The 12,646-nt window shown below is 37.6% G+C and overlaps 1 protein-coding gene across 3 annotated transcripts in view; it reads left to right on the forward strand.

The window, feature by feature from the left end:
• Window positions 1-12,646, forward strand: part of JAKMIP2 (janus kinase and microtubule interacting protein 2) — a 132,018-nt gene that overhangs the window by 81,269 nt on the left and 38,103 nt on the right. For all 3 annotated transcript variants that reach the window (XM_016150319.2, XM_016150321.2, XM_016150320.2), the window contains exons 3-5: window positions 3,798-4,295; window positions 7,753-7,962; window positions 9,795-9,893. In XM_016150319.2, coding sequence (XP_016005805.1) covers window positions 3,798-4,295; window positions 7,753-7,962; window positions 9,795-9,893 — 807 coding nt within the window. The remainder of the gene's footprint in view (window positions 1-3,797; window positions 4,296-7,752; window positions 7,963-9,794; window positions 9,894-12,646) is intronic.

The raw sequence follows: 12,646 nt of genomic DNA on the forward strand, positions 1-12,646 counted from the left end.
TTTCTCCAAATGTCAGTTACAGTTTTTTCTAACTCCTTTATAGTGCAGCATTTATCCTATGCTTTAAAAAGCAGTCATACCTAGGAAATCCTACAAAAACACTAGTTTCCATGACAACCAGAAATAATTGAACATAATAGGTGCCAAATATAATTCAATGCCTTTTTATTTTGTTTAGGTTCTATGGATTCATTTAAATGATGGGCAGGAAGGCCAGTTTTTGTTTGTATTTGTTTTTGTCTTCAGGTTAGAATATATTTTTCATGCATCTCTATTTTCACTTTTTTTTCATTTGTCTCTATAGTCTATGCATGAAAGATTAGAGTTTATAATTTGAGAGAAGTGATAGGATCACAAAGTGATAAAAACTAATGTACCTTCAGAGAATTTGACATAAATTATTTTAGATTATCTCTTCTTATACCCAGTAATGATACCTTACATTTTATAGTACTTTACAGTTTAAGATACTTTCCCATGCATTAATTAATTCAAATGCAACTCTTTTGTAGGTATTTTTAAGTATAATTTTATCCTCAGAAGAATTTCTTATTCTTAGTGAAATCAAAATACAAAATTCCTTACCCTTCATTCATTTTAACTACAATTTCTCATTATTCTAGGAAGAATTCCTAAAATATCCCTTAGTATCTTGTTACCAGACAGCCCTGTGGTCATGGTGCTGTTTCAAATGCCCAATGTAATACATCTTTCTGAAATGGAAGTTGACTAACATTCTGTTATTTGAGCTAATGCCTTTTCTCAGGGTCCTAAATGGAAGGTAAATTATCAGTTAATAAATCAGTGAAAAATAAGGGTCCCCCTTTTCAAAAAGATTTCTTTTCTATCTAGAAGAGGAACCAGCAAAGTGATCCTGTAAAGGGCAAATTAGTAAATATCATAGGTTTTGTGGGACAGTCTCACTGAGACTACTCAATTGTCTTATACCCTGAATGCAGCCATAGGCAATATGTAAATGAACAGGCATGGCTGTTTCCCAATGAAACTTGGTTCACAAAAATGGGACAGGAAAGATTTGGCTCATGGACTATAGTTTGCCTACCCAGGGTCTAAAAGATACCCACTCCTGTTTATTGTGGAAAATAGGAGAGTAAGAGTTAGGCTGTCTGAGAGAAGTACTGAGAGCAACATTAAGCAGAGGACAAGTAAGCATTCTTATATGTTAGGGGTGTCTTTTGTTTTATTGTTAGTTTACGCAAGGAAGGGATGGGTGAGGGGCTGCCCTGAGTAACCTTATAGGCCCGTGTTCTCTAAAGCGAATGACAGGACATGCCATTCTTGCCTCTGATTGGGAGGCTAAGTCAGCGAAACATATCGGCACATGTTCTGTATTTCTACACACACCCTTGGGCTTCTTATTATGTGTTGTGCTGGCAACTGTTGGGTAGACAGAGATGATCGAGGCTCATTGACAGCCTTCTAGGCATTTCCCATCCAGGTGGGGGTAGGAGAGGACGTAATGAGGACAGACACGTGTACAAGAAAACAGCATGAAGAAAAATGTGGACAGGACCATTAAGGAGGTGTTAGCAAAGTACACTGAGGAGACAAAGGCAAGGGAGATGAGCTTTCCCCTGGGGTGGAAGGGGAGCAGAGAAGGTGACATCTCACTGGGCCATGAGGAATGAAGGAGTTGAGGGAAAGGCAGGTCAGGAGGAGGAAACCATAGGCACATAGGTACAGAAACGCAGGGCATGTGCAAAAATTAGCATAATCCCTGCACCCAGAGAGGAAAGAGTAAGGAGCAGATGTGGCAGCTGGAAGTCCAGTCAAATCGTCTGAGAACCTGGAAGGCAAAGCTAAAGTGTTAGGATTTTATTCCACAGCATAAAGGGGCCCTGGGTGACTTTCGAGCAGGCCCATGAATCAGATCGGAACTAGACTTTACACAGACAGTATCACTACCTGTGTGGGGAAGGCTAGGTTCATTAAATAAACCTCCACGACCCCTAGAGAGAAATGTAGTACGAGCCACGATGCAAGCCACGTATGTGATTTTAAAATTTATTATAACCACGATTTTAAAAGTAAAAAGAAACAATTAGTTTTAGTAATATACTTTATTTAACCTAATTTGCCCCAAATATTTTATAATTTCTATATGTAATCAATATAAAAAATTATTAATGATACATTTTACATTCTTCACACTAAATCTTTGAAATGCAGTATATATTTTACACTTAGACCAAGTGTCAGTTCAGGCTGATGATATTCAGGTGCTCAGTGTGGCTGGTGGCCACCGTACTGGGCAGCACAGCTCTAGAGTGTATAAGAGGAGGACGGTTGTTTGAGGATGCCTGGCTGCTTATTTTGCCAAGTCTCCTTGTGCCCTGAGTCCTTTTAGAAGGATCAACATGGGAATAATTGCTGTGCCTTTAAAATAAAATATTCATAAAATGTCATGTGGGCTTAGAAAGTTCTATTCCAACTAAAGGTACGTAAACTGTAAAGGTAAGTAAAATCTCAGACGTTTTACCTTATCATTATAATAGTGCCAATAAGGAGTTTAAATCTTAACATTTTTCAGCTGGAAAGCCTCTTAATTATTTTATGAAAGCTTCTGATTTTACAAATGGCAAAGCCTCGATAGCTTGATGCTACTCAATGAGATATTACTCCTGGGGCTGCCCAGTTCTTCCCTTTTTCCAGGTTACTGTGTGTGTGTGTGTGCGCGCGCGCGCGCATGACAGAGACAAAGAGGAACAAAGACTGGCAGCAGAGAAGAGGTAGGGGAAGAAGACAGTAGAACAGGAACCATGAGGCTTTTCCAAGCTACAGATGCCAAGGCCTCACCCTGATCTGCTGAATCAGAGACAGACTCACAGGCAGATTAAGGACTAAGGACATGCCATTGCTGATCCATAAGGAGACCATTGTAACAAAATGCGGGGTTTTTTAACCGGAATACCCGAATAGTGGTAAAGTTAGAAGGAATACTTTACTAAACTACATGGTGCCAGCTTAGTGGGAAGCAAGAGGAGATCAGAGTGGAGAGAGAGAAGGGTGCAAAGAGACATCCATGGAGCAGGCAAAAATAACAAGAGTTGCTAAATTTCTTTAACAGAGGACCCAGTAGGCTGCAGGGTTTGGGGGCTGGCGTGGGTGTACGTATAAAGTTTGGGATGGAGCCAAATTGCCATAGTAAGAAACGGAAGTGAAGGGTATATCAATTGTCTTCACTCTTCACCTTCCCCTTAGCAGCATCTTCTCTTCCAAAAGAAAAGAAAGAAAAAATGGGAAATATTTAATAATATTACTTTAGGCACAATTTACTAGTCTGTTTATAATATTGAACTATGAACTATCTTGAGACACCCACATTTATCAGTTTGGACCTAGCTAGAGGTGTTTAGTTTAGTTTAGTTTAGTTTACAAACTAAATACCTGTACACCAATCACTTGGGGATTTATCAGAATGCACATCCTGATTCATAAGTCTGGGATGGAGCCCCAGATTCTGCATTTTCGACAGGCTTCTGGATGATGCGTGTGTTGCTTATCTGCGGCCCACACATCGAATAATAAGGCTCCAGCACATCAAATATTTGTCTGAACAAAGTAACTTAAGCATCCTTAGGGATTTCCTCCTTTTACACACTGTATTCCCAGCTTTAAAGCCTGTGGTTCCCTTTTCTCCAAGCACACAGTAGCCTGGAACTTGAAAAGAGATGAGGAATTAAGAGATCACAGGGGCCTGAGCTGCAAATCCTGCCTGGGAGCACACCTTTCCTTTGAGGCTCATCTCTCTTATCCTTTCGCCTTTCTGCCTTTAGGTATCTAAGCTTGAAAGAGAGAAGACTCAAGAAGCAAAGAGGATTCGTGAGCTGGAGCAGCGCAAGCACACGGTCCTGGTGACAGAACTGAAAGCCAAGCTGCACGAGGAGAAGATGAAGGAGCTGCAGGCCGTGAGGGAGAATCTCATCAAGCAGCACGAGCAAGAAATGTCAAGGACAGTGAAGGTGCGGGATGGGGAGATCCAGAGGCTCAAGTCGGCTCTGTGTGCCCTCCGGGACGGCAGCAGTGACAAAGTAAGGACAGCGCTCACCATTGAGGCCCGGGAGGAGGCCCGGAAACTGTTTGATGCGGAGCGCCTTAAGCTCTTACAGGAAATTGCGGACCTGAAAACTGCCAAGAAGCAGGTGGACGAGGCTTTAAGCAATATGATCCAAGCGGATAAAATCAAGGCTGGGGACCTGAGGAGTGAGCATCAGTCCCACCAGGAAGCCATCTCGAAGATCAAGTGGGAGTCAGAGCGAGATATTCGGAGGCTGGTTAGTAACCGGGTGCAGTGACCCAGTGTAGAGCCTTTCTCTTCCCAGGTTTCGGAGCCTCAAGGGTTTGCTTTTTTAGGTATTTCTCATGAGCGGATTATAAACAGTGCCCACCCTTTGTCTAATGTTCTATCCAAAATATGAGGTAGGTCGATAACCAGGTAGGTGGGTAAATAGATAGATGGATGACATGCCCGTGCCAAAATCAGAGTCATAAAATGTAAACGATTTTGCATCACCTTTCTCAAAAAAAACTGGATTCTTCCAGCCCCGTGCATATGGAGAGTGTCTATGCAATGACTCCTGTTTTCCTGGATGCCTGTAAAAATATTCTAAATGATGAACCCTTCTAAAATCAGCATGCTTTCCATTTATAAAATGTTGTTGGGTTTTTACAGAAGTTGGGGAAGTTTTACGGCTTTCAGGATGGCTGACAAGGGCAGCTACTGGAAACATCCTGAGTGATTCTCCAGTCTTCTTTCCAGGAACCATGTCTGAGAGCAATACATAGAGCTAAAAAACTCCTAATCATTTTTAAAATAGCTCTTTTCCCCCTAAATAAATAGGGGCCATTGTGATTTTTAAATCGGATGTCATTCCTAAGTAGCTTGTTCTTTGTGACCAATTTCAGAACTCACTTCACCCTCTACAGCGTTGGGTCTTTTTTTTAAAATATGTATCACCAAAAGCCACATCACTGTGTTTAAAAATTAAACAAATTGTTGTATGAAAGTTATACTGTCTTAGAATAACCTTGTCCAATTGTTTTAAAAGAAACATTTACATATGTATATACTCAGAATGTTTAGCATTAGTTATATCTTAGTTATATCATCAAATTAACCCTTACCTGTTGGAATGTGCTTTATACTTCTCTAAAAATAATAGTTTCTTAGGAAAAACTACACTTTCCTTCTTGTGCCTGCTGATTTTAAGCAATTATTTTCTAAAAATTCTAATTCTGCTCCTTGAGTGATATTGCTAGGATTTCAATTTTAAGTAAAAAGTGGTGACCATAGAACATTTTAAGAAGCGAAACATGTGGTTTTCTTTGCACCGTAGCACAGTGTCACTATGAAATGTTGCCTTTGCTGTACTTCTCTAATTCTGTATCTGCAATTCATTCTGTTGCACTGCCTGACAAAAAAAGACCAAATGCAGTGCAGAAATACTGATCTCTGCCCTGCCTTTGGTTTTTGAAACAACAATGGCTGATAAGAAAGAATCAGGACCATGAACTCTGGGTTCAGCAGGTAGGTAACTGAACAGGATGCTTCACATGAAATGTTTTTGTTTGTCGATGATTTTTAATGTAAAATCTATGAGTATATCCACTTGTTAATTGGTCATTTTTTTTCCGTGACTTTCTTTTACTGGTACATTGCTAAAGGAGACACAAAGTCCCCCGTTTTAGCAATGTAAAATCTAAGCTCCTTGAAGAGGGTTCAAAAATTGGATACAAACAGAATAACATGAGAACCTTTTTCAGTAATGCAGATGCATCTGTCTTAATTTTTACCTTCATCTTTTCCTTTCCCTAACCTCACCCCCAGCTCCATTTTTAGAACTGGAAGTGAGAGGGATGAGAGCAATTCCTCAGGAAATTCTGGTATATATCTCCTTCCATCTGAGAACAGAACTTTGGAAGATTTCATTATTCAGAGACCCAAGTCCATACTTATAACCACCATCAATAGAGCCTTCTTGACGATAATTACTGGATATCCCTATAGAAAACCACTTTGGGAAATGCTGGAAATTTATGGATAATATCGGTGCCAGTACAGCAGTCTAATAGAAAGGGCTCTAGAGTTGGAAGACCGAATTTAAAATCAGGCTTCACCCTTATTAGCATTATGATTGTGCCCATATTAACCCTTCAGGTCCTCAGTCATCATCTATAAAATGGTGATTGCAAAACCTACATAAAAGAATTGTTAATCAAACGAGTTAAAGTATGTAAAGCTCTGAGTTTAGTGCCTTGAATGTGGCCAAAGATCAATAAATGTCAGTTATGATGACACTGATGGAATGACTTCCCAGCAAATTTAGCTAGGTAGGTACATCGGAACCAACTAGGAGTATGCAGATGTGGAACTATGATAAACAGTAAATAACACCATAGATGACAGATCCGACAAATGAATGTGCTACTGTTAAGAATAACATTGAACGCAAGTCTTCTATAAGAAGACAGGAACTAAAGACAAGGCTCTTATTCCCAAATCGAGAGGAAAGTGTTTCATTCCTCACTGAGTTATCAGATGATATTGCAGGGTCATGCAGAATTTAGCCCAATGCACTCCCAAAATAGACCTAAAATTTCATCATGTGACTTGGTGTCATTAGCTTGCAGATATTTACATGTGGGAAATATGTGACTATGTAACACAACTTCTATCCCAATTTTTTTTTTTTAGTCTAAGGAACACAACAAAGAAAAATTTATGCAAGATGATTTATAATTATAAGGAGACATTTTAAAAGAGAAGAGTATAATATTGTCTGTGTTAAGTGTTTTTCCCTATTTTTTTTTGAATATCCACATAAAATATAATGAATAGAAGAAAGATTTCATCTGATGGCTGTGCTTTCTTCAAAAATTATTATGGACAGTCACTTCACTAGCCTTCACCCAGAGATGGCAAAAACGTTTCAGTCCAATGAAATTCTGGGCAATTGGTATCAAATTCATATAGGACTTTAGTTGAGAAACGTTTCTGAGGCTATACCCAGGCTTAGCAGAAATGAGTGTTGGGATCAGTAAATATATTCTACAGGTGCATGAGGGGAAATAATGCTGATATAACCAGGTAGTTTCCATCCCTGTTCTTGTTCCAACCATGTTTTTCTGTCAATAAGGGCAAAATGTTTACTAAGAACTGCTCTGAAACATGGATAGGAATGGAATGAGCCATATAACATGAACCACAGAAGGACCTCAGTCCAGATTCACCACTGAATGCAAACATATTGGTATTGGAAAATGACCAGGCTATTGGGAAGTTGGCAGCTCCTTCAGTTACAAATGACCCATTCGTAGTGGCTACTGCCGTTTGAACAGAACTCAAAGGTTATTCTCCCAAAGAAGAGGTCACACCAAAAATTGTTCTGAGAAACACTGTAGTGGAACAGTTAGTATCTAAAATGAACCATTTTAAAGTTAACTTTTTCTTTCCATTTCCAACCAACCCAGACCTTTTTAAAAAATATATTGAATCAAAGCATCTCCACAGAATATACTAGAGAGAAAAACTTACTCTCTGACACCTAATCAGCCTAGGATAGCCCTTCACTATTCAGTCTTGCCTTGCCTTATTCATGAAATCAGTACTCTTTGCATACTCATGACTTTTTTCTGTATCAATCAGCCGAAAAAGTTGAACTCATACCATTATAAAAATGCATTTCTTTACAGCATTGTTAAATAAAATGTCCTGGGTGTCATTTAATTCAGATGGATGAAATCAAAGCCAAGGACAGGATCATCTTTTCCCTAGAAAAGGAACTGGAGACCCAAACAGGCTATGTACAGAAACTCCAGCTGCAGAAGGAGGCTTTGGATGAACAACTCTTTCTGGTCAAGGAGGCTGAGTGTAACATGAGCAGTCCGAAACGAGAAATTCCAGGCAGAGCAGGAGATGGCTCCGAACACTGCAGCAGTCCTGTAAGTCTATTTGAACGGAAGCTAAGAACACAGGAGTCATCTTTTATTTAGCTCCCAGGTTTTACTTTTCACTTAAGCTCTTTTCCTGTTTACAAAGAAATCAATTCTTTCTCCTACTATAAAACCAGCTGGTATCTTGGGAACAAGGTTTTTCTAAACTTATAGACAACAAAGTGGTCTACACTGCATTAGCAGATCACAAGAGAATTACAGGTCTTTTAAAATCTTTCATAGGATTTTGCTAGCCAAGAAATACCTATCCAAACTGCAACCTATTACAAGAATCATAAATTTGATGAAAATATTTTGCCTCTTGCCAAGACTGGTAATTTTCCCTTGTGTGAACAATTGGTTTGGAAATTGGTAAAGACGGTTCTCATGTACAGCAGTCAAAATGTGTAACCATAGAAGACTAAACCATTTTTATCGTTATCTGAATTTTTCTCATATCACTGAACTGGCCACTTGTTTCTGTAGATTTTCATTATTTTATATGAGAAATTATTTTCAGAAGTGCAGTGATAGAAAACAGCTCATACATACTTGGTTTTCATATCTTATGCCTTTCAAATTATTTAGCTGCTAAAAAGATTAAAATGAAATATTTAGGAACGGAGACAGGTTCCAAAGTAGTACTGAGAACCAAGTAATGAATAATTTATGAATTGATATTCAGGATATATATATCCCAGTGGGTGGTGGGAAAACTACTGAATTAGGATTTAGCAGATGTAAGTTTCAGTTCTATCGCTGCTGTACTTGTAGTGTAGCATGGTTGTCAAGAGATTGGACTCTAGAGTCAGATACTTTGGTTCAAATCCTAGCTCTGCCATTTACGATGTGACCTTAGGCAAATCATCTCACTGCTCAGAGTTTCTTCATCTGTAAGAGACATTAGTGGTACTCCTTAAGGCCGGTCTAAGGTTTAGGAGAGATGATCTATAAAATGTTGGATACAGTGTCCAGCCCATAGTTAACATTACATACATATTAGCTATTGATCTGTTGATATTAGCCAGGAGACCTTGAGCAAGTTATGACCTCCCTGTTTCTTACCTGTTCTGAATCCTCCAGGATATTGTGAATCAAGGAATATAATGTGTGTGAAACAGTACATACAGCACAATCAAAATTTAAGATGATGATGGAATTGCAAGCGTATGATAATAATGGTCCTGCAAACTCTCGAGAATAGAATTAGCCATGACTGGTGTGTGTAAGGTGATCTATGGCAACTATGCTGGTCGGGAAGCCAGTCACTCTGAGCAAAATACACCAGTGAAGGCTATCCTATAATCTACCACCTTTCACATGTAAAGGTCATACACTTGCCCCCTTACTCTGATCTTTTTCTCCAGGAGTATGTAGGAATTTACAAAGTCTGTTCCTACCTCATACTCTATCCTCTCTTTGGCTAAGTGGCATAGCATAGCAGAACACCTGTCTAAGCTGTGGGAAGCAATGTGCGGCCACGACACGAGGATGCTCTTCGAACCACAAGAAATCACAGCATCACCATGGTCTCATAGCTCACAAATTTGATAAGCTAATCTAACTATCTACCACGCCGCCTCCGAGGAGTCAGGGCTCCAGGGAGTAGCTGCCACATGACATTCATCTACAGTTTTAACCAGGGTTGGTCTTAAACCCAAGTGGTAAATATTGAGAGTTAGAAGAGGGCAAATGTTTACTGTTCTCTGATTGAGAGAACATTTTACTTTTATCTCATAAGTCAGATGTGAAAAACTAAGCCTGTTGCTTTTATGAGCAGTATTACAAAACTTCGTGAAAAGTGTTGTTGAGGAAATACACATTTTAATTTTCATGTGTAGGATTTGCGAAGAAATCAAAAGAGAATAGCCGAATTGAATGCCACTATAAGAAAATTAGAAGACAGAAATACCTTGCTTGGAGATGAACGAAATGAATTGGTGAGTTCTAATCAGAATTTTTTATTTTATTTTATTTTATTTTTTGTGAAGCATTACATTATAGAAGAATATATAATGTTATAGACACATAATAGAAAAAAGTAAACAAATAATAACGATGCAGCTCAATAAATATACCCAAAGTGATATACGCATATAATCACCACCCAGTGGAAGGTCACCAGCATCTCAGACCTCTCCTTTTATGACCTCTACCCATCACCACCCTTCTAGAGTTAACCACTGTTTTGATCTCTATCATGATAGATAAATATCTACACCATTTTAAAAAATTTGTTGTAAATGGAATGATATGAATATTTACTCTTTTGTGTGTGGTTGGTTTTTTTTTGTTGTTGTTTTGTTTTGTTTTGTTTTTGCTCAGCATTACTTTTGTGAGAGCCATTCATTGTCTTGTGTATAGGATTCACTCATTTTCATACTCTATAGTATTCAATTAATACACCATGTTATGCTTATCCTTCTATTGTTAATGAAAATTTATGTTGTTTCTTAACAAGTTTAAGCTGTTGATGGTGCTGCTTCTTGTCTTTGGTGAGAAAATGTGTTCATTTCCAGTGAGAATACACCAAGGAGCAGAATTACTGGATCATAGCGTATGCATGTAGTCAGCTTCAGTTAGTTTGGAAAACTAAAGTTTCCCACAGTTGTAGCAGTTTACGTTCCAACCATAAATACACGAGAGTTGTAGTTTCTCCAAATCTTTGCCAAAACGCAAAGGTAATTGTTCATTTTAGTCACCTTGATGGGTGTGAGGTATATTTTTATAGTGATTTTCATTTTTATTCTTCTTAAAAATGAGGTTGAGTAACCTTTCAAGTATCTCTTGGCCTTTTGAGTATCCTTTGTGTTTTGCTCTTTTCATTTTGCCCATTTTCTTTTGTATTGCCTTTATTTTCTTATTAAAATTAGGAATTTTTTAAATGCCATCTTTTGGTTCTGCTCTGTGGCTTACATTTTATATTCTTAATGGTGCCTTTGGTATAAAGAGGTTATTTTTCATTTATAACATTGGTGTCATAAATGTCTTTCTAAGCATGGTTTAGCGTTATTACATGGTTTTTATCTCCTAATGTATTGCTATTTAACTCAAATTTTTTCTAATATCATAAAATTTCTTCTTTGAAATTTCGGGTTACTTAGAAGGGTATAGCTTAATTTCCAAACATTTGAGATTTTTGCGTTACTACAGTCAGGAAACATGCTTTGTATTATTTTATTCCTCTACATTGTGTGGAGATTTACTTTATGACACCAGCTTATGGTCTAGTTTAGAAATGTTCATTTTCACATGAAAAGAAGGTGTACTCTGCAATTATTAGATGTGTTCGACTCAAGTTTATTAATAGTCTTATTTAAAATCTTCTATATCCTCACTGATATTTTTGTCTGCTTATTCTCCCAACAGATGTGTCCATTTCCATTCTTAGTTCTATCAATTTTATTTTATATTTTTTAAAAATTTATGATACTAGGTGTATACAAATTAAGATTTGTTATATGTTTTTGGTGTAGCAACCCTTTTATCATTATGAAATTCTTTTTTATCTCTAGTAATACTTTAAAATCTTTGTCTAATATTAGTTGAATTACATCAGATTTTTTTCCTTTAGTGTTCCCATGAAAATATGTAACTTTCAACCTTTCTCAATTGTATTTAAAGTATGTCTTTTAAGAGAAACATTTTTTTGAGTACTATGGAATTGTGATTATTGATATATGGTACATTAGAATTGCAGATATTTCCTTTTCTTTGTAAATAGCATACACTAGGTAAATTTATATATTTGAAACCCTTGTCATTGATCCCCAGAAAAGCAATAAAATTTAAAATAGTGAACCTAGTGGAATAATTCATTTGCCTTTATGTATTCAGTATTTAATATTAATGCTTCAGATACTGAAGGTCAAAATGAGGATTAAATGAAATTATTTATGAAATACAAATTCAGTTTTGGCCTTTAATCTAAAATAGGTTTTTTCAAATGTCAATTAGCATGGAGTTGGGGACTACTGTTTTAGAATCACAAGAGAAGCTTTTTCAAATATTCATCAGTAGCTAAGCTTCCTTCCCTAGCACTTCCCAAAATACTAGGTTCTCAAAAACAGGAATGAGTAAAGAATCTTTTCAGGTATTTTTGATAAACCCCTCCACTCTCCTTGCTTTGATTCCTCTTCCCTAATACACACTTACATTCAGAACAGTTAGTGTGAAATGAACGAATTAAACTGTGTGAAGGTTAACATTGAAATCTGCTGTGTATAGGGTGCCCATAAAATATGTCATGCAAATGGGAGAGTTTGGGATATAAAATGGGAAGGAAGGACTCTTAACAATTACCTCAAGATAACATTCATAAACTTAGACCAGTGGTTCTCAACAAGGGGCGATTTTGCCAATATCTGAAGTTGTTTTGCTTGTGACAACTGGGAGGGTGTTACTGGCATCTAGGGGGCAGAGGCCAGGGATGCTCTTAAACGTCCTACAGTACTCAGGACAGCTCCTTACAACAAAAAATATCTGGCCCCAGGTGTCTAGAGTGTGAAGGCTGAGAAACCCTGCCTTAAGGTAACCGGGCAGACCAGAGTATGGTCACTCTTAATTATGGGTAGGTAACAAACAGTTCAATCATTCTTCTCGAGGCCTGCCGAAAATTAGATGTTCTTAAACACAAATATCAATAGAGTTTCAAAAGTAAGATTTGTTTTATTTCATCTTCCTCAATAAAACT

Source organism: Rousettus aegyptiacus, unplaced genomic scaffold (assembly GCF_014176215.1).
Source record: "Rousettus aegyptiacus isolate mRouAeg1 unplaced genomic scaffold, mRouAeg1.p scaffold_m13_p_7, whole genome shotgun sequence".
Taxonomy (NCBI): Eukaryota; Metazoa; Chordata; class Mammalia; order Chiroptera; family Pteropodidae; genus Rousettus; species Rousettus aegyptiacus.